Source organism: Dipodomys spectabilis, unplaced genomic scaffold (genome assembly GCF_019054845.1).
Source record: "Dipodomys spectabilis isolate Male_0828 unplaced genomic scaffold, ASM1905484v1 ptg000318l, whole genome shotgun sequence".
NCBI classification, from domain to species: domain Eukaryota; kingdom Metazoa; phylum Chordata; class Mammalia; order Rodentia; family Heteromyidae; genus Dipodomys; species Dipodomys spectabilis.
In genome coordinates, this window is record NW_024870995.1 from 495,734 (window position 1) to 521,604 (window position 25,871).

At 67.9% G+C, this 25,871-nt stretch overlaps 1 protein-coding gene across 1 annotated transcript; it reads right to left on the minus strand.

Annotated features, from left to right (window-relative positions):
• Positions 1-92: 92 nt before the first annotated feature.
• Positions 93-24,797, minus strand: Cpne7 (copine 7). The gene is made up of 14 exons (XM_042702234.1): positions 24,650-24,797; positions 21,954-22,028; positions 21,722-21,796; positions 20,988-21,071; positions 20,385-20,474; positions 20,096-20,194; positions 19,467-19,553; positions 19,132-19,191; positions 5,627-5,760; positions 4,173-4,227; positions 3,735-3,786; positions 2,897-3,030; positions 347-583; positions 93-231 (listed from the first exon to the last, which is right to left on the minus strand). The coding sequence occupies exons 1-14, from the start codon at positions 24,668-24,670 to the stop codon at positions 94-96; spliced, it is 1,341 nt and encodes a 446-aa protein (XP_042558168.1). The 5' UTR covers positions 24,671-24,797; the 3' UTR covers position 93.
• Positions 24,798-25,871: the final 1,074 nt, after the last annotated feature.

Below are 25,871 nucleotides of genomic sequence, written 5' to 3' on the forward strand. Positions count from 1 at the left end.
CTGCAGGGCCAGGGCGGGAGGAGTGGGGCCTGGGCTGGCGGGTAGTGAAGAGCTTCCAAGGGTGCTGGGCTGGAGACGTCTGGCCGAGGCTCCTCAGGAGGCGGGACCGGGGCTGGCGTCTCCCGCGTGGGCACCGAGGCTTCGAGGCGGCAGCTGCTTGTGGCTGTAGTACTCCACCACCTGCTTGGGCACCTCCGCCAGCACGCACTTGGCCAGAGCCGCTGGGGAGGCCTGGAGGTGGAGACAAGCTGGGGTCTGAGCGGTCCACACCCGGCCCCTCACCCCGGTGGGGGGGAGCCCGGCGGGCAGGGGGTGCGGGCAGGCCCCAGGCCCTCCCAGCACTCACGTTCTTCAGCTCGCGGAACGGCACAAACTGCACGATGTCCCGGAGCGCGGGCTCGCCCCGGGGTGAGCGCAGCACGCCGTCATCCCCATCCAGGACCTGCATGTCGGTGAAGTCGGCGTTGCCCACCCCCACGATGATGATGGACATGGGCAGGTGCGAGGCCCGCACAATGGCCTCCCGCGTGTCAGACATGTCGGTCACCACGCCGTCCGTCAGGATCAGCAGGATGTAGTATTGCTGGGGCACAGGGACAGAACCGGGGCTTTGGCGGCCACCTGCCCCTCACACCGGCCACAGCCTGTGTGGCCCCCGCTGCGGGCAGCTCCGCGGTGTCCAGACTCTGCTCATTGGTAGTGAGTCATTCTCTACAGTGCACATGGCTCAAAGCCCCACCTGTCTTCCTGTCCCATGCCCTGACTCTAGGGGCCCACCTTACACCCTGAGGCAGCTAAAGCAGGACCCGAACCCATTTACCCTAAACTAGGTCCAGCTGGCCTCAGCCTCATGCTCACCAGCTCTGGACTCCTAAACGAGGTCCAGCTGGCCTCAGCCTCGTGCTCACTAGTCTGGACACCTGGCCTGTTGCCCCTGCTGGCCTGGCAGAGGGCACGCTTCGTGCATCCAAAGGAGTCTTGGGGTCACAGGCCACTGCCCAGTCCCATCCTCACCCCACACTAACAGGGAGATGGCACCACCGAAGAGCGGCTCAATGCTAGGAATTGCAGCTGGGTGTCAGGTCTGGTGATATGGTAGGTAAGTTAGGGTGTCCATCTTTTTTAGAGGTCCAGATGATATTTACAGAGGAAATCATATGACTAAGACTTGCTTCAAAATAATTCAGGAACGTGGCAATGGAACACAGCCTGGGTTTCAGACGGGTCCCCTGCCAGAAAAACCCTGCTGTGAAGAATTGGCAATGAGAAATGGGAATACGCTCTCATATTGACACGAGTGTTGTATCTATTAAATTTCTGGGTTGGGAGTGTAGCTCAATGGTAGCTAGAACACTTGTTCAGCATGTACAACACCTTGGCTTCCATTCCCAGGAATGAAAGAAAACAAAACAAGTAGGGCATTGGTGGCTCACACCTGTAATCCTTTACTCAGGAGGCCAAGATATGAGGCCAAGGCAGTTAAGTCTGTGAGACTCGTCTCCAATTAACTATCCAAAAGCCAAAGGCGGAGCTGTGGCTACAGTGATAGCGCATTAATCTTGAGTAAAAAAGCTCAGGGACAGCGCTCAGGCCCTGAGTTCAAGTCCCAAGACTGGCACAAAAGGAAGAAAAGAAGGATGCCCTGTGCACAGGACAAGTTGACCGCTCTGCCACCCTCCAGGCCAGGGGAGAGGGCAAGTGCCCGCGGGCTCCTCACTCCTGAAGTGTGGAGGGAGCTGGGAGCCTGGCCCTGGGAAGGGTCGTTCCTGCGCCCTGCTGGGCTTTGGGGGTTCCCTGTGCCCCCAGCCCAGGCTGCTGAGCAACTGGGCAGTGGGACCTCAGATGGCAGAGTCTGAACAATCAGGTCAGGAACAGCCCACATGGGGAGATGCCGTCCTGGTGGGCTTGGGGATGGGAAATCATGGACCCCAGCTCAGGAGGTACCAGCCACTACCCACCTGCTACTAGAGCGACAGGACTCTCAGCCACAGGAAGCAATAGGAGGCCCAGAGAAAGACAGGGCACACGGGGGCAGGAGGGGAGCCAGAGGACCAGGGGAAGGGCGGGCCAGGACACTGGGCTACTCTGTTCACTCTTGTAAAACTGGTTTTCCTTGTCAAAATGAAGTGAAAAGAAAGCAACAGGCCAGCGGTGCCCCGCAGCTCACACAGAGCCACGCACAGGGAACGCAGCCCTGCGGCCTGTCGGGGCCAAGGGAAGACCCAGACACAGCAGAACGCGGCCTGCGGAGTTGGCAGGCCCGGGCGGCACCTGCGGGGGTCGTGACCCTGGGGGCGCAGGAGACTGAGGCAAAGCCCTATCCAGCCAGAACCAGAAACTCATCTCCTGTCCCCCCACTGGGCTCTGAGGGCAGCCACAGGTCACAGGTCCTCTCTGCAGGCAGCCCCCCCCCTCCAGCCCCCCCCACGCTCCTGCAGGCAGCCCCCCTCCAGCCCCCCCCCCACGCTCCTGCAGGCAGCCCCCCCCTCCAGCCCCCCCCACGCTCCTGCAGGCAGCCCCCCCTCCAGCCCCCCCCCATGCTCCTGCAGGCAGCCCCCCCCTCCAGCCCCCCCCCACGCTCCTGCAGGCAGCCCCCCCTCCAGCCCCCCCCCACGCTCCTGCAGGCAGCCTCTCCCCTCCAGCCCCCCCCCACGCTCCTGCAGGCAGCCCCCCCCTCCAACCTCCCCCCCACGCTCCTGTAGGCAGCCCCCCCCCCTCCAGCCCCCCCCACGCTCCTGCAGGCAGCCCCCCCTCCAGCCCCCCCCCCACGCTCCTGCAGGCAGCCCCTCCCCCACGCTCATCCTGCCCCAGCGCCTTTGCCCCAGAGGCCCCCTCTCCTGTCAAGCCTGGATTGCACACGCCGCCCACCCACGCCAGCTGCTGCCCAGGCACCTACGGAGGCCTCCCCGGTGTGCTCCTCAGTGGCGGCCATGCGGGCCACCTTGGTGATGATGGGGGCCACGTTGGTGGGGCCGTAGAGCTGGACCTTGGGCAGGCAGTTCTGGTAGGCCTCTACCACCCCCTGGATTCCTGTGGGCAACAGGGAGTGATGAGCCCCCCCGGCCCGCGCAGGCCCCCGTGGGCAGCAGGGAGTGATGAGCCCCCCCCCGGCCCGGCCCGCCTGGCCCCCGTGGGCAGCAGGGAGTGATGAGCCCCCCCGGCCCGCCTGGCCCCCGTGGGCAGCAGGGAGTGATGAGCCCCCCCCGGCCCGCGCAGGCCCCCGTGGGCAGCAGGGAGTGATGAGCCCCCCCCGGCCCGCCTGGCCCCCGTGGGCAGCAGGGAGTGATGAGCCCCCCCGGCCCGGCCCGCGCAGGCCCCCGTGGGCAGCAGGGAGTGATGAGCCCCCCCGGCCCGGCCCGCCTGGCCCCCGTGGGCAGCAGGGAGTGATGAGCACCCCCGGCCCAGCCCGCCTGGCCCCCGTGGGCAGCAGGGAGTGATGAGCCCCCCCGGCCCGCGCAGGCCCCCGTGGGCAGCAGGGAGTGATGAGCCCCCCCGGCCCGCCTGGCCCCCGTGGGCAGCAGGGAGTGATGAGCCCCCCCGGCCCCCGTGGGCAGCAGGGAGTGATGAGCCCCCCCAGCCCCCCCCTGGCCCACACAGGCCCCTGTGGGCAGCAGGGAGTGATGAGCCCGGCCCGCACAGGCCCCCGTGGGCAGCAGGGAGTGATGAGCCCCCCCCTGCCCGTCCCCCCGGCCCCCCCGGCCCGCCCAGCCCCCCAGCGCCATCTCAGCTCCCACCTTCACACTCGTCATCCTCGGGGTTGAAGTTGATGGCGAAGTCATGGGACACCTGAGGGACAGGAGCGACCGCCGGTCAGCTGCACTCCCTCATCCCCTTCACCCCAGCTACTGGAAGAGCCCCCCCTTTGTGGGAGGAAAGCCCAATGGGGGGGTGGGGAGACAGACAGACAGACTAACCTGGGCCATGCTTTCATCACTCAGAACCTCTACTGAACCCTCACTGGCATCTTCCTAACACAAGGCTCATCTCCAGCTCTACCACTGGATCCTTAGTCCGAGGGGCTCAAAGGGAGGCTGGGTCCGTTCACCCTGACCCCCACCCCATCCCACTGTGAATGGCGGCTACCGGGTGTTCTGGACCCAGGGTGCCCTCTGCCCCGTGGGGCGCACAGGGGCAGACTGGGGAGGGTGTGGGCCCCAGCTCCGTGCCCCTACCTCATACGTCGGAGGGATTCGGGCTCCAAACCCCAGAGCAGAAAACCTCTTGTCGCTGAAAGAGAGGCAGGCAGTGCCGGTCACCCGGCTCCCCTGCAGTGGGAGGCGGGCCCTGGCCTGCTGGCCCAGGCCTGGGGATCACAGCCGTGTCACACAGGGGAAATCGAGGCAGGAAGGGGGCTGGAGCTGGTGCAGAGCTGGGCCTGTGTGGACTGGTGTGTGGCCCTCCCTCGCTGGGCACCCTGACCTCTGTGGTCTCCGTGTGCTGGTCTGTCAAGCGGGCTGCGTGGGAACACTGGACAGGCTCACCCACCCCAGACCCCTCGTCCACACTAACAGGTAGCACTGACCACACTTGGACACATTCGTCCTAACCCAGGCCTCACAAGGGTGGTGGAAGCCTGTCCCTCCGCTCCTGGCTGGAGCTTGATCAGGCACTTCTGATAAATGGCAGTTAAAGGCCACCTGGTGGGCCTCACCAGACCTGGAGCCCACCTGGAGGCCTCAGGCAGGACCTGGGGCAGGGGACACGCCCACCTCCAGCTAGGGCAGGACCTGGGACTGGGGACACGCCCACCTCCAGCTAGGGCAGGACCTGGGACTGGGGACACGCCCACCTCCAGTTGAGGGCGGGACCTGGGACTGGGGACACGCCCACCTCCAGCTGAGGGCGGGACCTGGGGCAGGGGACACGCCCACCTCCAGCTAGGGCAGGACCTGGGACTGGGGACACGCCCACCTCCAGCTGAGGGCAGGACCTGGGACTGGGGAAACGCCCACCTCCAGCTAGGGCAGGACCTGGGACTGGGGACACGCCCACCTCCAGCTAGGGCAGGACCTGGGACTGGGGACACGCCCACCTCCAGTTGAGGGCGGGACCTGGGACTGGGGACACGCCCACCTCCAGCTAGGGCAGAACCTGGGACTGGGGACACGCCCACCTCCAGCTGAGGGCGGGACCTGGGGCATGGGACACGCCCACCTCCAGCTAGGGCAGGACCTGGGACAGGGGACATGCCCACCTCCAGCTAGGGCAGGCCCTGGGGCAGGGGACACGCCCACCTCCAGTTGAGGGCGGGACCTGGGACTGGGGAAACGCCCACCTCCAGCTAGGGCAGGACCTGGGACTGGGGACACGCCCACCTCCAGCTGAGGGCGGGACCTGGGGCATGGGACACGCCCACCTTCAGCTGAGGGCGGGACCTGGGGCAGGGGACACGCCCACCTCCAGCTGAGGGCGGGACCTGGGGCAGGGGACATGCCCACCTCCAGCTAGGGCAGGCCCTGGGGCAGGGGACACGCCCACCTCCAGCTGAGGGCGGGACCTGGGGCAGGGGACACGCCCACCTCCAGCTAGGGCAGGACCTGGGACTGGGGACGGGACACGCCCACCTCCAGTTGAGGGCGGGACCTGGGACTGGGGACACGCCCACCTCCAGCTAGGGCCGACCCACCTGTCGTAGTCCTGGCAGACCTCGCCCACGGCCACCAGTGCCTGCAGGTACTCGTTGGGCTGGTAGGGGTTGATGTGGTGCAGGGAGCAGCTGTTCCGCGGGTCGCCGTTGGAGGCCGTGAAATCAATAGCCACCTGCAAGGTCCGGGGCGCTGGACACCTGCACCCCTCCCCACTTGGCAGGAGAGAGCCTGGGACTCAGCCCCCCGGCCCCAGCCGGCCGGGCTGCCCCTCCTTGGGCGTGGGGGGCTCCCCAGCACACTGTGGACGCCCAGGCTCCCTCCACCCCATCCTCTGTGTCCTCTGCTGGCCCAGCACAGCCCTCGTGTCCCCTACCTGCTCCCTGCCCTCGGGCCAGCCAGGCTGTGGCTGCCTGAGGCTACACGGGCTGGCTGCCTAGCCGTGGCCCGTGTGTCCCTGGCAGCCAAATGCTTACTGCTGCGTTCTCTTCAGGCCTTTCCTGTCACTAGGATTTTGTAGATCAGCCCTGCTGCCACCACAGAGGGTGGCCGGGAAGTCATGAACCCAAGTCCTGTGCCAGGTCTGCACAGTGTGGAAGACTCCAGGACAAGCGTGGAGCACCTCCGCTGCTGTGCCCGCTGCTGTGCCCGCTGCTGTGCCTGCTGCTGTGCCCGCTGCTGTGCCCGCTGCTGTGCCCGCTGCTGTGCCCGCTGCTGTGCCTGCTGCTGTGCCTGCTGCTGTGCCTGCTGCTGTGCCTGCTGCTGTGCCTGCTGCTGTGCCCGCTGCTGTGCCTGCTGCTGTGCCTGCTGCTGTGCCTGCTGCTGTGCCTGCTGTGCCCGCTGCTGTGCCTGCTGCTGTGCCCGCTGCTGTGCCTGCTGCTGTGCCTGCTGCTGTGCCTGCTGCTGTGCCCGCTGCTGTGCCTGCTGTGCCTGCTGTGCCTGCTGCTGTGCCTGCTGTGCCTGCTGCTGTGCCTGCTGCTGTGCCTGCTGCTGTGCCTGCTGCTGTGCCTGCTGCTGTGCCCGCTGCTGTGCCTGCTGTGCCTGCTGTGCCTGCTGCTGTGCCTGCTGTGCCCGCTGCTGTGCCTGCTGTGCCCGCTGCTGTGCCTGCTGCTGTGCCCGCTGCTGTGCCTGCTGTGCCTGCTGTGCCTGCTGCTGTGCCTGCTGCTGTGCCTGCTGCTGTGCCTGCTGCTGTGCCTGCTGCTGTGCCTGCTGCTGTGCCCGCTGCTGTGCCTGCTGCTGTGCCTGCTGCTGTGCCTGCTGCTGTGCCCGCTGCTGTGCCTGCTGCTGTGCCTGCTGCTGTGCCTGCTGTGCCTGCTGCTGTGCCTGCTGTGCCTGCTGCTGTGCCCGCTGCTGTGCCTGCTGCTGTGCCTGCTGCTGTGCCTGCTGTGCCTGCTGCTGTGCCTGCTGCTGTGCCTGCTGCTGTGCCTGCTGCTGTGCCTGCTGCTGTGCCTGCTGCTGTGCCCGCTGCTGTGCCTGCTGTGCCTGCTGTGCCTGCTGCTGTGCCTGCTGCTGTGCCTGCTGCTGTGCCTGCTGTGCCCGCTGCTGTGCCTGCTGTGCCTGCTGTGCCTGCTGCTGTGCCTGCTGCTGTGCCTGCTGCTGTGCCTGCTGCTGTGCCTGCTGCTGTGCCTGCTGTGCCTGCTGTGCCCGCTGCTGTGCCTGCTGCTGTGCCTGCTGTGCCCGCTGCTGTGCCCGCTGCTGTGCCTGCTGCTGTGCCTGCTGTGCCTGCTGCTGTGCCCGCTGCTGTGCCTGCTGCTGTGCCCGCTGCTGTGCCTGCTGTGCCTGCTGCTGTGCCTGCTGCTGTGCCTGCTGCTGTGCCTGCTGTGCCTGCTGCTGTGCCTGCTGCTGTGCCTGCTGTGCCTGCTGCTGTGCCTGCTGCTGTGCCTGCTGCTGTGCCTGCTGTGCCTGCTGCTGTGCCTGCTGTGCCTGCTGCTGTGCCTGCTGTGCCTGCTGCTGTGCCTGCTGTGCCTGCTGCTGTGCCCGCTGCTGTGCCTGCTGCTGTGCCTGCTGTGCCCGCTGCTGTGCCTGCTGTGCCCGCTGCTGTGCCTGCTGCTGTGCCCGCTGCTGTGCCTGCTGTGCCTGCTGTGCCTGCTGCTGTGCCTGCTGCTGTGCCTGCTGCTGTGCCTGCTGCTGTGCCTGCTGCTGTGCCTGCTGCTGTGCCCGCTGCTGTGCCTGCTGTGCCTGCTGCTGTGCCTGCTGCTGTGCCTGCTGCTGTGCCTGCTGCTGTGCCTGCTGTGCCTGCTGCTGTGCCTGCTGTGCCTGCTGCTGTGCCCGCTGCTGTGCCTGCTGCTGTGCCTGCTGTGCCCGCTGCTGTGCCTGCTGTGCCCGCTGCTGTGCCTGCTGCTGTGCCCGCTGCTGTGCCTGCTGTGCCTGCTGTGCCTGCTGCTGTGCCTGCTGCTGTGCCTGCTGCTGTGCCTGCTGCTGTGCCTGCTGCTGTGCCTGCTGCTGTGCCCGCTGCTGTGCCTGCTGCTGTGCCTGCTGCTGTGCCTGCTGCTGTGCCCGCTGCTGTGCCTGCTGCTGTGCCTGCTGCTGTGCCTGCTGTGCCTGCTGCTGTGCCTGCTGTGCCTGCTGCTGTGCCCGCTGCTGTGCCTGCTGCTGTGCCTGCTGCTGTGCCTGCTGTGCCTGCTGCTGTGCCTGCTGCTGTGCCTGCTGCTGTGCCTGCTGCTGTGCCTGCTGCTGTGCCTGCTGCTGTGCCTGCTGCTGTGCCCGCTGCTGTGCCTGCTGTGCCTGCTGTGCCTGCTGCTGTGCCTGCTGCTGTGCCTGCTGCTGTGCCTGCTGTGCCCGCTGCTGTGCCTGCTGTGCCTGCTGTGCCTGCTGCTGTGCCTGCTGCTGTGCCTGCTGCTGTGCCTGCTGCTGTGCCTGCTGCTGTGCCTGCTGTGCCTGCTGTGCCCGCTGCTGTGCCTGCTGCTGTGCCTGCTGTGCCCGCTGCTGTGCCCGCTGCTGTGCCTGCTGCTGTGCCTGCTGTGCCTGCTGCTGTGCCCGCTGCTGTGCCTGCTGCTGTGCCCGCTGCTGTGCCTGCTGTGCCTGCTGCTGTGCCTGCTGCTGTGCCTGCTGCTGTGCCTGCTGTGCCTGCTGCTGTGCCTGCTGCTGTGCCTGCTGTGCCTGCTGCTGTGCCTGCTGCTGTGCCTGCTGCTGTGCCTGCTGTGCCTGCTGCTGTGCCTGCTGTGCCTGCTGCTGTGCCTGCTGTGCCTGCTGCTGTGCCTGCTGTGCCTGCTGCTGTGCCCGCTGCTGTGCCTGCTGCTGTGCCTGCTGTGCCTGCTGCTGTGCCCGCTGCTGTGCCTGCTGTGCCCGCTGCTGTGCCCGCTGCTGTGCCTGCTGCTGTGCCTGCTGCTGTGCCCGCTGCTGTGCCCGCTGCTGTGCCTGCTGCTGTGCCCGCTGCTGTGCCTGCTGTGCCTGCTGTGCCCGCTGCTGTGCCCGCTGCTGTGCCCGCTGCTGTGCCTGCTGCTGTGCCCGCTGCTGTGCCCGCTGCTGTGCCTGCTGCTGTGCCTGCTGCTGTGCCTGCTGCTGTGCCCGCTGCTGTGCCCGCTGCTGTGCCTGCTGCTGTGCCTGCTGTGCCCGCTGCTGTGCCTGCTGCTGTGCCTGCTGCTGTGCCTGCTGTGCCTGCTGTGCCTGCTGCTGTGCCTGCTGCTGTGCCCGCTGCTGTGCCTGCTGCTGTGCCTGCTGCTGTGCCTGCTGCTGTGCCTGCTGTGCCTGCTGTGCCTGCTGCTGTGCCTGCTGCTGTGCCCGCTGCTGTGCCTGCTGCTGTGCCTGCTGCTGTGCCTGCTGTGCCCGCTGCTGTGCCTGCTGCTGTGCCTGCTGTGCCCGCTGCTGTGCCTGCTGCTGTGCCTGCTGTGCCTGCTGTGCCTGCTGCTGTGCCCGCTGCTGTGCCTGCTGCTGTGCCTGCTGCTGTGCCTGCTGCTGTGCCTGCTGCTGTGCCCGCTGCTGTGCCTGCTGCTGTGCCTGCTGCTGTGCCTGCTGCTGTGCCTGCTGTGCCTGCTGTGCCTGCTGTGCCCGCTGCTGTGCCCGCTGCTGTGCCTGCTGCTGTGCCTGCTGCTGTGCCTGCTGCTGTGCCTGCTGTGCCCGCTGCTGTGCCCGCTGCTGTGCCTGCTGCTGTGCCTGCTGCTGTGCCTGCTGCTGTGCCCGCTGCTGTGCCTGCTGCTGTGCCTGCTGCTGTGCCCGCTGCTGTGCCCGCTGCTGTGCCTGCTGCTGTGCCCGCTGCTGTGCCTGCTGTGCCTGCTGCTGTGCCTGCTGTGCCCGCTGCTGTGCCCGCTGCTGTGCCCGCTGCTGTGCCTGCTGCTGTGCCCGCTGCTGTGCCCGCTGCTGTGCCCGCTGCTGTGCCTGCTGCTGTGCCCGCTGCTGTGCCCGCTGCTGTGCCTGCTGCTGTGCCTGCTGCTGTGCCCGCTGCTGTGCCTGCTGTGCCTGCTGCTGTGCCTGCTGCTGTGCCTGCTGCTGTGCCCGCTGCTGTGCCTGCTGCTGTGCCCGCTGCTGTGCCTGCTGTGCCTGCTGCTGTGCCTGCTGCTGTGCCTGCTGCTGTGCCTGCTGTGCCCGCTGCTGTGCCCGCTGCTGTGCCTGCTGCTGTGCCTGCTGTGCCTGCTGTGCCTGCTGCTGTGCCTGCTGCTGTGCCCGCTGCTGTGCCTGCTGCTGTGCCTGCTGCTGTGCCTGCTGCTGTGCCTGCTGCTGTGCCTGCTGCTGTGCCTGCTGTGCCTGCTGTGCCTGCTGCTGTGCCTGCTGCTGTGCCCGCTGCTGTGCCCGCTGCTGTGCCTGCTGTGCCTGCTGCTGTGCCTGCTGTGCCCGCTGCTGTGCCTGCTGCTGTGCCTGCTGCTGTGCCTGCTGCTGTGCCTGCTGTGCCTGCTGCTGTGCCTGCTGCTGTGCCTGCTGTGCCTGCTGCTGTGCCTGCTGTGCCCGCTGCTGTGCCCGCTGCTGTGCCTGCTGCTGTGCCCGCTGCTGTGCCTGCTGCTGTGCCTGCTGCTGTGCCTGCTGTGCCTGCTGCTGTGCCTGCTGCTGTGCCTGCTGCTGTGCCTGCTGCTGTGCCTGCTGTGCCCGCTGCTGTGCCTGCTGTGCCTGCTGCTGTGCCTGCTGTGCCTGCTGCTGTGCCTGCTGCTGTGCCTGCTGCTGTGCCTGCTGCTGTGCCTGCTGCTGTGCCTGCTGCTGTGCCCGCTGCTGTGCCTGCTGCTGTGCCTGCTGTGCCTGCTGCTGTGCCCGCTGCTGTGCCTGCTGCTGTGCCTGCTGTGCCTGCTGCTGTGCCTGCTGCTGTGCCTGCTGCTGTGCCTGCTGCTGTGCCTGCTGTGCCTGCTGCTGTGCCTGCTGCTGTGCCTGCTGTGCCCGCTGCTGTGCCTGCTGCTGTGCCTGCTGCTGTGCCTGCTGTGCCCGCTGCTGTGCCTGCTGCTGTGCCTGCTGCTGTGCCTGCTGTGCCCGCTGCTGTGCCTGCTGCTGTGCCTGCTGCTGTGCCTGCTGTGCCTGCTGCTGTGCCCGCTGCTGTGCCTGCTGCTGTGCCCGCTGCTGTGCCTGCTGTGCCTGCTGCTGTGCCTGCTGTGCCTGCTGCTGTGCCTGCTGCTGTGCCTGCTGCTGTGCCTGCTGCTGTGCCTGCTGTGCCTGCTGCTGTGCCTGCTGCTGTGCCTGCTGTGCCTGCTGCTGTGCCTGCTGCTGTGCCTGCTGTGCCTGCTGTGCCCGCTGCTGTGCCTGCTGTGCCCGCTGCTGTGCCTGCTGCTGTGCCTGCTGCTGTGCCTGCTGTGCCTGCTGCTGTGCCTGCTGCTGTGCCTGCTGTGCCCGCTGCTGTGCCTGCTGCTGTGCCTGCTGCTGTGCCTGCTGCTGTGCCTGCTGTGCCTGCTGCTGTGCCTGCTGCTGTGCCCGCTGCTGTGCCTGCTGTGCCTGCTGCTGTGCCCGCTGCTGTGCCTGCTGCTGTGCCCGCTGCTGTGCCTGCTGTGCCTGCTGCTGTGCCTGCTGTGCCCGCTGCTGTGCCTGCTGCTGTGCCTGCTGCTGTGCCTGCTGCTGTGCCTGCTGCTGTGCCCGCTGCTGTGCCTGCTGCTGTGCCTGCTGCTGTGCCTGCTGCTGTGCCTGCTGCTGTGCCTGCTGTGCCTGCTGCTGTGCCTGCTGCTGTGCCCGCTGCTGTGCCCGCTGCTGTGCCTGCTGCTGTGCCTGCTGTGCCTGCTGCTGTGCCTGCTGTGCCTGCTGCTGTGCCTGCTGTGCCTGCTGCTGTGCCTGCTGCTGTGCCTGCTGTGCCTGCTGTGCCCGCTGCTGTGCCTGCTGTGCCTGCTGCTGTGCCTGCTGTGCCTGCTGCTGTGCCTGCTGCTGTGCCTGCTGTGCCTGCTGTGCCTGCTGTGCCTGCTGCTGTGCCTGCTGTGCCTGCTGTGCCTGCTGTGCCCGCTGCTGTGCCTGCTGCTGTGCCCGCTGCTGTGCCTGCTGCTGTGCCCGCTGCTGTGCCTGCTGTGCCTGCTGCTGTGCCTGCTGTGCCTGCTGCTGTGCCTGCTGCTGTGCCTGCTGCTGTGCCTGCTGTGCCTGCTGCTGTGCCTGCTGCTGTGCCTGCTGTGCCTGCTGCTGTGCCTGCTGCTGTGCCTGCTGTGCCTGCTGTGCCCGCTGCTGTGCCTGCTGTGCCCGCTGCTGTGCCTGCTGCTGTGCCTGCTGTGCCTGCTGCTGTGCCTGCTGTGCCTGCTGCTGTGCCTGCTGCTGTGCCCGCTGCTGTGCCTGCTGCTGTGCCCGCTGCTGTGCCTGCTGTGCCTGCTGCTGTGCCTGCTGTGCCTGCTGCTGTGCCTGCTGCTGTGCCTGCTGCTGTGCCTGCTGTGCCTGCTGCTGTGCCTGCTGCTGTGCCTGCTGTGCCTGCTGCTGTGCCTGCTGCTGTGCCTGCTGTGCCTGCTGTGCCCGCTGCTGTGCCTGCTGTGCCCGCTGCTGTGCCTGCTGCTGTGCCTGCTGTGCCTGCTGCTGTGCCTGCTGTGCCCGCTGCTGTGCCTGCTGCTGTGCCTGCTGTGCCTGCTGCTGTGCCTGCTGTGCCTGCTGCTGTGCCTGCTGCTGTGCCTGCTGCTGTGCCTGCTGTGCCTGCTGCTGTGCCTGCTGTGCCTGCTGCTGTGCCTGCTGTGCCTGCTGCTGTGCCTGCTGCTGTGCCCGCTGCTGTGCCTGCTGCTGTGCCTGCTGCTGTGCCTGCTGCTGTGCCCGCTGCTGTGCCTGCTGTGCCTGCTGCTGTGCCTGCTGTGCCTGCTGCTGTGCCTGCTGCTGTGCCTGCTGCTGTGCCCGCTGCTGTGCCCGCTGCTGTGCCTGCTGCTGTGCCTGCTGTGCCTGCTGTGCCCGCTGCTGTGCCCGCTGCTGTGCCTGCTGTGCCTGCTGCTGTGCCTGCTGCTGTGCCCGCTGCTGTGCCTGCTGCTGTGCCTGCTGCTGTGCCTGCTGTGCCTGCTGCTGTGCCTGCTGTGCCTGCTGTGCCTGCTGCTGTGCCTGCTGCTGTGCCTGCTGTGCCTGCTGTGCCCGCTGCTGTGCCTGCTGTGCCCGCTGCTGTGCCTGCTGCTGTGCCTGCTGTGCCTGCTGCTGTGCCTGCTGTGCCCGCTGCTGTGCCTGCTGCTGTGCCTGCTGTGCCTGCTGCTGTGCCTGCTGTGCCTGCTGCTGTGCCTGCTGCTGTGCCTGCTGTGCCTGCTGCTGTGCCTGCTGCTGTGCCTGCTGCTGTGCCTGCTGCTGTGCCTGCTGCTGTGCCTGCTGCTGTGCCTGCTGCTGTGCCTGCTGTGCCTGCTGCTGTGCCTGCTGCTGTGCCTGCTGCTGTGCCCGCTGCTGTGCCCGCTGCTGTGCCTGCTGCTGTGCCTGCTGTGCCTGCTGTGCCCGCTGCTGTGCCCGCTGCTGTGCCTGCTGTGCCTGCTGCTGTGCCTGCTGCTGTGCCCGCTGCTGTGCCTGCTGCTGTGCCTGCTGCTGTGCCTGCTGTGCCTGCTGCTGTGCCTGCTGTGCCTGCTGTGCCTGCTGCTGTGCCCGCTGCTGTGCCTGCTGTGCCTGCTGTGCCCGCTGCTGTGCCTGCTGCTGTGCCCGCTGCTGTGCCTGCTGCTGTGCCCGCTGCTGTGCCTGCTGTGCCTGCTGCTGTGCCTGCTGCTGTGCCCGCTGCTGTGCCTGCTGCTGTGCCTGCTGTGCCTGCTGCTGTGCCTGCTGTGCCTGCTGCTGTGCCTGCTGCTGTGCCTGCTGTGCCCGCTGCTGTGCCTGCTGCTGTGCCTGCTGCTGTGCCTGCTGTGCCTGCTGCTGTGCCTGCTGCTGTGCCTGCTGCTGTGCCTGCTGTGCCTGCTGTGCCTGCTGCTGTGCCTGCTGTGCCTGCTGTGCCTGCTGCTGTGCCTGCTGCTGTGCCTGCTGTGCCTGCTGCTGTGCCTGCTGCTGTGCCCGCTGCTGTGCCTGCTGTGCCTGCTGCTGTGCCTGCTGCTGTGCCTGCTGCTGTGCCTGCTGTGCCTGCTGTGCCTGCTGCTGTGCCTGCTGTGCCTGCTGTGCCTGCTGCTGTGCCTGCTGCTGTGCCTGCTGTGCCTGCTGCTGTGCCTGCTGCTGTGCCTGCTGCTGTGCCTGCTGCTGTGCCTGCTGCTGTGCCTGCTGCTGTGCCTGCTGTGCCTGCTGTGCCTGCTGTGCCTGCTGCTGTGCCTGCTGCTGTGCCTGCTGCTGTGCCTGCTGTGCCCGCTGCTGTGCCTGCTGCTGTGCCTGCTGCTGTGCCTGCTGCTGTGCCTGCTGCTGTGCCTGCTGCTGTGCCTGCTGTGCCTGCTGTGCCTGCTGTGCCTGCTGCTGTGCCTGCTGCTGTGCCTGCTGCTGTGCCTGCTGTGCCTGCTGCTGTGCCTGCTGCTGTGCCTGCTGTGCCTGCTGCTGTGCCTGCTGCTGTGCCTGCTGCTGTGCCTGCTGTGCCTGCTGCTGTGCCTGCTGCTGTGCCTGCTGCTGTGCCTGCTGCTGTGCCTGCTGCTGTGCCCGCTGCTGTGCCTGCTGCTGTGCCTGCTGCTGTGCCCGCTGCTGTGCCTGCTGCTGTGCCTGCTGTGCCTGCTGCTGTGCCTGCTGCTGTGCCTGCTGCTGTGCCTGCTGTGCCTGCTGTGCCTGCTGTGCCTGCTGCTGTGCCTGCTGCTGTGCCTGCTGCTGTGCCTGCTGTGCCTGCTGCTGTGCCTGCTGCTGTGCCTGCTGTGCCTGCTGCTGTGCCTGCTGCTGTGCCTGCTGCTGTGCCTGCTGTGCCTGCTGCTGTGCCTGCTGCTGTGCCTGCTGCTGTGCCTGCTGTGCCTGCTGCTGTGCCTGCTGCTGTGCCTGCTGCTGTGCCTGCTGTGCCTGCTGTGCCTGCTGTGCCTGCTGCTGTGCCTGCTGCTGTGCCTGCTGCTGTGCCTGCTGTGCCTGCTGCTGTGCCTGCTGCTGTGCCTGCTGTGCCTGCTGCTGTGCCTGCTGCTGTGCCTGCTGCTGTGCCTGCTGTGCCTGCTGCTGTGCCTGCTGCTGTGCCTGCTGCTGTGCCTGCTGCTGTGCCTGCTGCTGTGCCTGCTGCTGTGCCTGCTGCTGTGCCTGCTGTGCCTGCTGCTGTGCCTGCTGCTGTGCCTGCTGCTGTGCCCGCTGCTGTGCCCGCTGCTGTGCCTGCTGCTGTGCCTGCTGTGCCTGCTGTGCCCGCTGCTGTGCCCGCTGCTGTGCCTGCTGTGCCTGCTGCTGTGCCTGCTGCTGTGCCCGCTGCTGTGCCTGCTGCTGTGCCTGCTGCTGTGCCTGCTGTGCCTGCTGCTGTGCCTGCTGTGCCTGCTGTGCCTGCTGCTGTGCCCGCTGCTGTGCCTGCTGTGCCTGCTGTGCCCGCTGCTGTGCCTGCTGCTGTGCCCGCTGCTGTGCCTGCTGCTGTGCCCGCTGCTGTGCCTGCTGTGCCTGCTGCTGTGCCTGCTGCTGTGCCCGCTGCTGTGCCTGCTGCTGTGCCTGCTGTGCCTGCTGCTGTGCCTGCTGTGCCTGCTGCTGTGCCTGCTGCTGTGCCTGCTGTGCCCGCTGCTGTGCCTGCTGCTGTGCCTGCTGCTGTGCCTGCTGTGCCTGCTGCTGTGCCTGCTGCTGTGCCTGCTGCTGTGCCTGCTGTGCCTGCTGTGCCTGCTGCTGTGCCTGCTGTGCCTGCTGTGCCTGCTGCTGTGCCTGCTGCTGTGCCTGCTGTGCCTGCTGCTGTGCCTGCTGCTGTGCCCGCTGCTGTGCCTGCTGTGCCTGCTGCTGTGCCTGCTGCTGTGCCTGCTGCTGTGCCTGCTGTGCCTGCTGTGCCTGCTGCTGTGCCTGCTGTGCCTGCTGTGCCTGCTGCTGTGCCTGCTGCTGTGCCTGCTGTGCCTGCTGCTGTGCCTGCTGTGCCTGCTGTGCCTGCTGTGCCTGCTGTGCCTGCTGCTGTGCCTGCTGCTGTGCCTGCTGCTGTGCCTGCTGTGCCCGCTGCTGTGCCTGCTGCTGTGCCTGCTGCTGTGCCTGCTGCTGTGCCTGCTGCTGTGCCTGCTGCTGTGCCTGCTGCTGTGCCTGCTGTGCCTGCTGTGCCTGCTGTGCCTGCTGCTGTGCCTGCTGCTGTGCCTGCTGCTGTGCCTGCTGTGCCCGCTGCTGTGCCTGCTGCTGTGCCTGCTGCTGTGCCTGCTGCTGTGCCTGCTGCTGTGCCTGCTGCTGTGCCTGCTGCTGTGCCTGCTGTGCCTGCTGTGCCTGCTGTGCCTGCTGCTGTGCCTGCTGCTGTGCCTGCTGCTGTGCCTGCTGTGCCTGCTGCTGTGCCTGCTGCTGTGCCTGCTGTGCCTGCTGCTGTGCCTGCTGCTGTGCCTGCTGCTGTGCCTGCTGTGCCTGCTGTGCCTGCTGCTGTGCCTGCTGCTGTGCCTGCTGCTGTGCCTGCTGCTGTGCCTGCTGCTGTGCCTGCTGCTGTGCCTGCTGTGCCTGCTGTGCCTGCTGTGCCTGCTGCTGTGCCTGCTGCTGTGCCTGCTGCTGTGCCTGCTGTGCCCGCTGCTGTGCCTGCTGCTGTGCCTGCTGCTGTGCCTGCTGCTGTGCCTGCTGCTGTGCCTGCTGCTGTGCCTGCTGCTGTGCCTGCTGTGCCTGCTGCTGTGCCTGCTGCTGTGCCTGCTGCTGTGCCCGCTGCTGTGCCCGCTGCTGTGCCTGCTGCTGTGCCTGCTGTGCCTGCTGTGCCCGCTGCTGTGCCCGCTGCTGTGCCTGCTGTGCCTGCTGCTGTGCCTGCTGCTGTGCCCGCTGCTGTGCCTGCTGCTGTGCCTGCTGTGCCTGCTGTGCCCGCTGCTGTGCTCGCTGCTGTGCCTGCTGTGCCTGCTGCTGTGCCTGCTGCTGTGCCTGCTGCTGTGCCTGCTGCTGTGCCTGCTGTGCCTGCTGCTGTGCCTGCTGTGCCTGCTGTGCCCGCTGCTGTGCTCGCTGCTGTGCCTGCTGTGCCTGCTGCTGTGCCTGCTGCTGTGCCTGCTGCTGTGCCTGCTGTGCCTGCTGCTGTGCCTGCTGCTGTGCCTGCTGCTGTGCCTGCTGTGCCCGCTGCTGTGCCTGCTGCTGTGCCTGCTGCTGTGCCTGCTGTGCCTGCTGCTGTGCCTGCTGCTGTGCCTGCTGCTGTGCCTGCTGCTGTGCCTGCTGCTGTGCCCGCTGCTGTGCCTGCTGCTGTGCCTGCTGCTGTGCCTGCTGCTGTGCCTGCTGCTGTGCCTGCTGTGCCTGCTGTGCCCGCTGCTGTGCCTGCTGCTGTGCCTGCTGCTGTGCCTGCTGCTGTGCCTGCTGTGCCTGCTGCTGTGCCTGCTGTGCCTGCTGCTGTGCCTGCTGCTGTGCCTGCTGCTGTGCCTGCTGCTGTGCCTGCTGTGCCTGCTGCTGTGCCTGCTGCTGTGCCTGCTGTGCCTGCTGTGCCTGCTGCTGTGCCTGCTGCTGTGCCCGCTGCTGTGCCTGCTGCTGTGCCTGCTGCTGTGCCTGCTGTGCCCGCTGCTGTGCCTGCTGCTGTGCCTGCTGCTGTGCCTGCTGTGCCTGCTGCTGTGCCTGCTGCTGTGCCTGCTGCTGTGCCTGCTGCTGTGCCTGCTGCTGTGCCCGCTGCTGTGCCTGCTGCTGTGCCTGCTGCTGTGCCTGCTGTGCCTGCTGCTGTGCCTGCTGCTGTGCCCGCTGCTGTGCCTGCTGTGCCTGCTGCTGTGCCTGCTGCTGTGCCTGCTGCTGTGCCTGCTGTGCCCGCTGCTGTGCCTGCTGCTGTGCCTGCTGCTGTGCCTGCTGTGCCTGCTGCTGTGCCCGCTGCTGTGCCCGCTGCTGTGCCTGCTGCTGTGCCTGCTGCTGTGCCTGCTGCTGTGCCTGCTGTGCCTGCTGCTGTGCCTGCTGTGCCTGCTGTGCCTGCTGCTGTGCCTGCTGCTGTGCCTGCTGCTGTGCCCGCTGCTGTGCCCGCTGCTGTGCCTGCTGCTGTGCCTGCTGCTGTGCCTGCTGTGCCTGCTGCTGTGCCTGCTGCTGTGCCTGCTGCTGTGCCTGCTGCTGTGCCTGCTGCTGTGCCTGCTGCTGTGCCCGCTGCTGTGCCCGCTGCTGTGCCTGCTGCTGTGCCCGCTGCTGTGCCCGCTGCTGTGCCTGCTGCTGTGCCCGCTGCTGTGCCCGCTGCTGTGCCTGCTGCTGTGCCTGCTGTGCCTGCTGCTGTGCCTGCTGCTGTGCCTGCTGCTGTGCCCGCTGCTGTGCCTGCTGTGCCTGCTGCTGTGCCCGCTGCTGTGCCTGCTGTGCCTGCTGCTGTGCCTGCTGCTGTGCCTGCTGTGCCTGCTGTGCCTGCTGCTGTGCCTGCTGCTGTGCCCGCTGCTGTGCCTGCTGCTGTGCCTGCTGTGCCTGCTGCTGTGCCCGCTGCTGTGCCCGCTGCTGTGCCTGCTGCTGTGCCTGCTGCTGTGCCCGCTGCTGTGCCTGCTGCTGTGCCTGCTGCTGTGCCTGCTGTGCCTGCTGTGCCTGCTGCTGTGCCCGCTGCTGTGCCCGCTGCTGTGCCTGCTGCTGTGCCTGCTGCTGTGCCTGCTGCTGTGCCTGCTGCTGTGCCCGCTGCTGTGCCCGCTGCTGTGCCTGCTGTGCCTGCTGCTGTGCCTGCTGTGCCTGCTGCTGTGCCTGCTGCTGTGCCTGCTGCTGTGCCTGCTGCTGTGCCTGCTGTGCCTGCTGCTGTGCCCGCTGCTGCACCTCAGAGGATGGCCAGGGTCCCTGGGGCATGGCCAGGCTGGTGGCCTCATGGGACAGCACAGGGACAGCGTGGGGACGGCTTGGGGACCGCGTGGGACAGAGCGGGGAAGGTGTGGGGACCGCGTGGGACAGAGCGGGGAAGGTGTGGGGACGGCGTGGGACGGAGCGGGGAAGGTGTGGGGACGGCGTGGGACGGAGCGGGGAAGGTGTGGGGACGGCGTGGGACGGAGCGGGGAAGGTGTGGGGACGGCGTGGGACGGAGCGGGGAAGGTGTGGGGACGGCGTGGGACGGAGCGGGGAAGGTGTGGGGACCGCGTGGGACGGAGCGGGGAAGGTGTGGGGACGGCGTGGGACAGAGCGGGGACCGTGTGGGGATCACTGGGGACAGCGTGGGGACCGCGTGGGACGGAGCGGGAAAGGTGTGGGGACCGCGTGGGGACCGCGTGGGACGGAGCGGGGACCGTGTGGGGAGCACTGGGGACCGCGTGGGGACCGCGTACGCGAGGCAGACGGCACAGGGCGGTGGCTGACTCACGGTGCAGTGGATCTGACAGCCGCCCATGATGTAGTCCAGGAAGGAGTGGACCCTGTGGAGCTTCCAGGCAGTAGCGTCGGCAGAGCCCGGGGACCCCACCCACGGGGAACCAGGCCTGGCCGCAGCCCTGCCCCTTTCTAGAGGTCTCCCCAGAGGCCTTCCTTCCCTCCTTCCACCTGCTCTCCCCACCGGCTCCCCCCTCCTCCCTCCTCCCCCTGTCCCCCCAAACAAGGCTTTCCTGACCTCTTGGATAGGGACCTCAAGGATCCATCCAGAGCCACAGGAGGGGCTGCTCAGGTGCCCTCCCCTGGGGACTGGGGGCAGGGCACACTCACCTTCAGGTCTGCCAGGATCACCACGCCGGAGTTCTTGTAATTGCGCTTCTTTTGCCTGTACTTGGCGTTCACACACTCCCACTGGGCCTGGGGATGGACACAGACCCCTGAAGTGCCAGCCAAGGGTCTCCCCAAGGGCCGAGGAGGTACCGGGCGGTGTCGGGCCTGCGTGTCACCTCGCCTGGGCTGCCGGCCCCAGAAAGCCCCCAACAGCGATGCAGGGCCCAGGCTGTCTGTGGGAGCATGGGGCCTGGCCATCCCTCAGGGGCACTGCTGGGGTGCAGCACACCGGCGGAAGCCCAGTGGTCAGAACAGGGGCTAGACTCTGCACACGGTGTGTCACCCCAAAACTCCTCCGGAGCCTCCAGACCCCCCCGGGAGACTCCAGGGCTCAGGAAAGAAGCTCCCCACTTTGCAGGTGCAGATGTGCCCTTCAGAAGCCACCAGACCACGGGGGTGATCACTGGCTTGCACACGCGTGTGCCCTGCTTGAGATGGAGTCTTAAACCTCTGCTGGCTTCCGACCCCACGCTGGGAGGGCCCCACCCACACTGCTGGCTGCTGACCATCCTGGGACATAGGACAGGCCGCCATGGCCTGCGGTCAGGACGGGTCAGGCCTCATCTCACCTGGTTCTCCTGGAAGGCCTTCTGCATCTCCGCGAAGGTGGTGGTGAAGTCCCCGATGAAGTCATGCTTCCCTCGGGAGTCATAATCCCACACCAGGCACTGGGAGACCAGGGCCTTCAGTGGCCACCTCTGGCCACAGAGCCCTGTGGCCCTGGGTTACCAGCTCGGCCACCGCCCTCCTCAATCCCTCCTTGGCCCACAAACCCTGACCCCAAGGGGCCCGAGGGTGGCCGGGAGGACTGGCTGCCCCGCCTGACCCCTGCCCCGCCGACCCCTGCCCAGCCCCCACCTTCAGCGAGCGGGTCTCCTTGGAGCTGCACAGGGAATTGAGGGACACTCTGAAGGGCTCCCACACGGGGCTGAGGTTGTTCTTCACCACCTGTGGGCCAAGGGGGGGCTGGTTCCGGCAGGAAACTCGGGGCCAGAGCCAAGGCGGCCTTGAGTCCGCAACCACAGGCCCTTTGGCAGTGCTGAGACAAGCAAGGTGAGCCCATCCCTCAGCCCCACCCAGACAGTGCCTGGGGTGGGCCTGGGGTAGAGCAGCATCAGGCAGGAGCAGGAGGGACCCAGAGCACCTCCAACTCTCCTGCCAGTGCGCGGCCCTCCTGGTCCCTGAGCTCGGACTCCTTAACTAGACTCTTTTTACTCAAATTAATGTGCCTCAAAGCCACATGCTCTCCCCACTTTCCCCTCAGCAAGTAGGAAATACTCCTAAAATAATTATGGCGACCACCCAGCCACCCCGTGGAGTCCAGCTGCAGCCAGCCAGGTCCACCCCACTGCCTGGCTGGCCGGAGAAAGCCCACAGCCAGCCCGGGCCCCAGACGTGAGGGCTGCACCTGCCGGCCCACCCCCACGGCACCCGGGACCCGCGGTGCTGGCCTCCGCTCACCTCCGTCCTGTACACCAGCTGCTCACTTCCATCATCGTTGACCCGATACAGCTCCAGAAAGGGGTCCGACTTGCTGAAGAGGTCCTAGGGTGGCGGGCGTGCTCTGGTCAGGGCTCGTGGCCAGCTTTGGCTGGGAGCACAGTCACTTCTAGTCAGGTCCCTTCAGCTTACAACCTCCACTTCCTCAGGCACAAAACGGGGCGTGAGAGGCCCATCATCTTCCAGGTGCCTCAGTCCTCTGGCTCTGGCCTGGCACAGGTCCTGGGCAGTCGTGGTGACCCCCCGCCTCCCCTCCTCTCTGGTCCCACTGCCCCTCTCTCCTGCTGCCTGTGCTGACTGGTGTCTCCACTCACCCTCCACCGCTTTGCCTGAGGCCTCCCAAGGAGGTCATCAGGGATGTTACGCAGGTGCACCACGCCAGGGAGCCGGGTGCAGACCCAGTTCCTCCCTTGTAGACACAGATGTGGACAGCTTCCCTGGGCCACACCATGAGGAAGGCAGAGCTGCGAGCCACGCCCCCAAGGCTGAGGTGCGGGGGATGATGGTGGTGGAGGGGACACGGGTGGGAAGTGGGGATGGTCTGTGACAATGATGGCAAGACGACCGCAAAGGCTGACGGCGGCAAGCCCGGGCCACGGGTGCGCAGCACAGCCTTCCTCCGAGCCCACGCCAGGGCCACACCCGGCCTGACCAGCAGTGGCCACAGACGGATGCACTGAGCACGCAGCCCTCACCTTATCGTCCAGCTTCTTGGCCTGGAAGGAGAGCTCCACGTAGCCATGGTTCCCAGAGATGTCCTCAGCGATCACCTGGGTGGGGAGGGGTCACAGGGGGGCCCGTGGGCTCCACGGCAGAGCCTCCTCCCCGGCTGCGGCTGCCCTCCAGGTGGCCCTGGACCCTGAGCTGTACGGGCCACCAGCGCCCCACCCCTCCGAGCCACAGTGGGGAAGGGGAGGAAGGCCGCACCGTGATGGTGGACTTGCCAGCGTTTCTGCCGAACTTCAGCAGCAATGCCCGTGTCATTTTCTTCTGAGCCACAATCTGTAAGCCAAGACAGTCAAGCAGGGACTCTGGAGGCAGGGGCTCCGACCCCTGTCCCAGGGCCTCACCAGCCCCTGCTCCCCACCGTGTCTGACGCTTGTGGGGGCTTTCTCCCCCTCCCCCAGCTAGCAGACGTGGCGCCCACGTGAAGGGCAGCAGACCAGTCCTCACCTCAGCCGGGGCCTGCCCTCACACATGGCCCCACAGAGAACACAGCAAGGGTGCGGGTGTGAGGGGTGCATGCTCTGAGCTCCTGCAACCCCGACCCAGCCCAGGCTGCTTTAGGGTAGTGGGGGCACCGCCCTGGCCTTCGGGCACAGGTGCCTGTCCTGAGTCAGCAAATGGTTCTAATCCCACTGCTGAGCCCTGGCCTCTCCTCTGCGGGCCGCCATCCTAGCAGGCTGCGCACTCTAACGGGTGTGGACGTAGACACAAGCAGGGTCAGCACACAGCCAGTACAGGGCAGTGCCCGATGGAGCTGCTCCAGCCCCTCTGGGTCTGTGCGCTCCCGGAAGAGCTGCCATCTTGTCTCCCAGGAGCCCATGGCTTTGTGGGGACAAAGGCTCACACCCCTGGGCACCATCTCTTCAGACCCATGGGCCATGAGCCATCTGTGGGCTGTGCCCACGGATGCCAGAGGGACGTGGCGCGGAGGGGCGTGGCGCGGAGGGGCGTGGGGCGGAGGGGCGTGGGGCGGAGGGGCGTGGGGCGGAGGGGCGGGGGGCGGAGGGTCGTGGGGTCAAAGGGCGTGGGGTGGAGGGGCGTGGGGTGGAGGGGCGTGGGGTGGAGGGGCGTGGGAGGAGGGACGTGGCGTGGAGGGGCGTGGGACGGAGGGGCGTGGGACGGAGGGGCGTGGGTGGAGGGGCGTGGGGCGGAGGGGCGTGGGGCGGAGGGGCGTGGGACGGAGGGGCGTGGGGCGGAGGGGCGTGGGGCGGAGGGGCGTGGGGTGGAAGGCGTGGGGTGGAGGGGCGTGGGGTGGAGGGGCGTGGGTGGAGGGGCGTGGGTGGAGGGGCGTGGGTGAGGGGCGTGGGGTGGAGGGGCGTGGGTGGAGGGGCGTGGGTGGAGGGGCGTGGGGTGGAGGGGCGTGGGTGGAAGGCGTGGGGCGGAGGGGTGTGGCGGAGGGGCGTGGGGCGGAGGGTCGTGGGGTCGAAGGGCGTGGGGCGGAGGGGCGTGGGGCGGAGGGGCGTGGGGCAGAGGGGCGTGGGTGGAAGGCGTGGGGCGGAGGGGCGTGGGTGGAGGGGCGTGGGGTGGAGGGGCGTGGGTGAGGGGCGTGGGGTGGAAGGCGTGGGTGGAGGGGCGTGGGGCGGAGGGGCGTGGGGCGGAGGGGCGTGGCGCGGAGGGGCGTGGGGCGGAGGGGCGTGGGTGAGGGGCGTGGGTGAGGGGCGTGGGTGAGGGGCGTGGGGTGGAAGGCGTGGGTGGAGGGGCGTGGGGTGGAGGGGCATGGGTGGAGGGGCGTGGGGTGGAAGGCGTGGGTGGAGGGGCGTGGGTGGCGGGGCGTGGGGCGGAGGGGCGTGGGGCGGAGGGGCGTGGGTGGAGGGGCGTGGGGCGGAGGGGCGTGGGTGAGGGGCGTGGGTGAGGGGCGTGGGTGAGGGGCGTGGGTGGAGGGGCGTGGGTGAGGGGCGTGGGTGGAGGGGCGTGGGGTGGAAGGCTGTGGGGTGAGGGGCGTGGGTGAGGGGCGTGGGGTGGAGGGCGTGGGTGGAGGGGCGTGGGTGAGGGGCGTGGGTGAGGGGCGTGGGTGAGGGGCGTGGGTGAGGGGCGTGGGGTGGAGGGCGTGGGCGGAGGGGCGTGGGTGAGGGGCGTGGGGTGGAGGGGCGTGGGGTGGAGGGCGTGGGTGAGGGGCGTGGGTGAGGGGCGTGGGGTGGAGGGGCGTGGGTGAGGGGCGTGGGTGAGGGGCGTGGGTGAGGGGCGTGGGTGAGGGGCGTGGGTGGAAGGCTGTGGGGTGGAGGGGCGTGGGGTGGAGGGTGTGGGTGAGGGGCGTGGGGTGGAGGGGCGTGGGTGAGGGGCGTGGGTGAGGGGCGTGGGTGAGGGGCGTGGGTGAGGGGTGAGGGGCGTGGGTGGAAGGCTGCGGGGTGGAGGGTCATGGTGAGGATTGTCGCACAGGGCTGGCAGCCGCTGCACCTGCAGGTCAGCTGGGCAGCTGCGGAGCAGAGCGCTTGTGAGTGCACTAACCCGTGTGATTGTGTCCATGTGCACCACGCTTGTCTCTGTGTTCATGCACTCGTAGGCTGCCTGGATCATGGTGCACATATCTCACGCACCCACGTGTGTTTTCATGGGCCCATGGGTGGCAGGTGCCTCTAGATCTCAGTCCTTATATGTGAAATGCGGACAGAAGAGGATCTAAGGAAAACGGCTTCGACCAGGCGGGAACAAGGATGAATCACAGCCCTGGCTGTGGAGGAAGAACCCGACCCACCGAGAATGTGCCGAGTGATCCAATACAAGGACCTCAAGAACTGAAAAAAAAAATCTTCAGTTCAAAGCTGGCCTTAAACCAAGGAAACTGGGAAGGACTTTTGTAGGGGAAGAACTTCGGAGGCTCGCCCCTGTAGCACCCTCAGGTGCAGATCTGCCCTGTCACCACCCTCCTGGCCCCCCGGCCCCTGGGGCTGGGTACCCACCTGCCCCAAGGTGCACTCCATGCCCCCCAGGAAGTCGTCATCCTGGAAGCTGGTCTCACAGGCCCCGTGGGTGTCATACACCTCGAAGCGCAGCTTCTGCACTTCCTCGAAGTAGTAGTCGACAGTGAAGACTTTGGAGAACACAGGGTGCAGGCAGCTCCGCACCACTTCGGTTCTGTCCACCTGCAAGCCGCAGCCTGTGAGCCGGGGCCGGGGAGGCCCTCCCCACCAGTGGGGCCCAAGCCCCGCTCGCCTCGCCTCCCCTCCATTCTCCTTTCCCAGGTTTGTCCTCCGCCTGCTGGGACTGACCCCCACATGCCACTGCAGGGCTGTGGGCCATGCTGGGTCCCTGCCCCGACTCCCAGCACGCCCTCCCCTGCCGCGGACACACATGCTGGCCAGCCACAAACCACAACGGCTATGCACTCTCATGCCACATCTGCTCTAGGCCACATCACAGATGGGGAAACTGAGGCTCAGAGAGGGGCCAAATCCTCCCCAGGAATACCCGGATGGAGTCAGACGTTAACCCTGGGCTAGGCAACCCCTGGGTGGAAGCCTCTTCCCAGAAGAAATGGAGGCACAGATCCCCCTCGGAAGGGGTCAGGGGTGCACCAGCCTCTCTGGTCTAACCAGTTCCTTTCTCCAAAGGCATGCCCTAGCCGGGCTGCATGCAGGGCCCTCAGACTCTGCCCCCAAACCAAGGGTCTGCCTGCAGTCCTCACATTCAAGCTGCGGGGGGGGGGGGGGGGGGGTGCGGGTAGCCCACGGTGGCTGAAACTCCAGCACCCCCGACCCTCAGGGTCGCCGTGGGCTGTCTCGGCCGGGGGCCCCAGCGCGCCCCGCTCTCCGGACGAGCCGGGCTCCTGCAGAAGCCTTTCCCAGGCGGCGAGACCCGGGCTCAGGCCAGCGCGGAGAGCCGCGGCGAGCCCGGGTCCCCGCTGCCCGGCGGCGGCCACCGGCGGGCGGGAAACTCCGGGACCGCGGTGGCCCCGGCACCAGGCGGCGGGCGCTGGGGAGCCTGGCCGCCTCCGCTCGCCTCCCGCCGGCGCCGCCGCCCGGCGCGGCCTGCCCCGAGCCCCGAGCCCCCGGCCCGCGGTCCCCGCGCTTCTCAGCGCCCGGCCCCGTCCCTGCCCGCGCCCCTCCCGCGTCCCGTCCTTCGCCCCTCGGGGCCAGTGCGCCCCAGACCCCGCCCTGGGCCGTCAGGGGCCCTGCGCCCGGG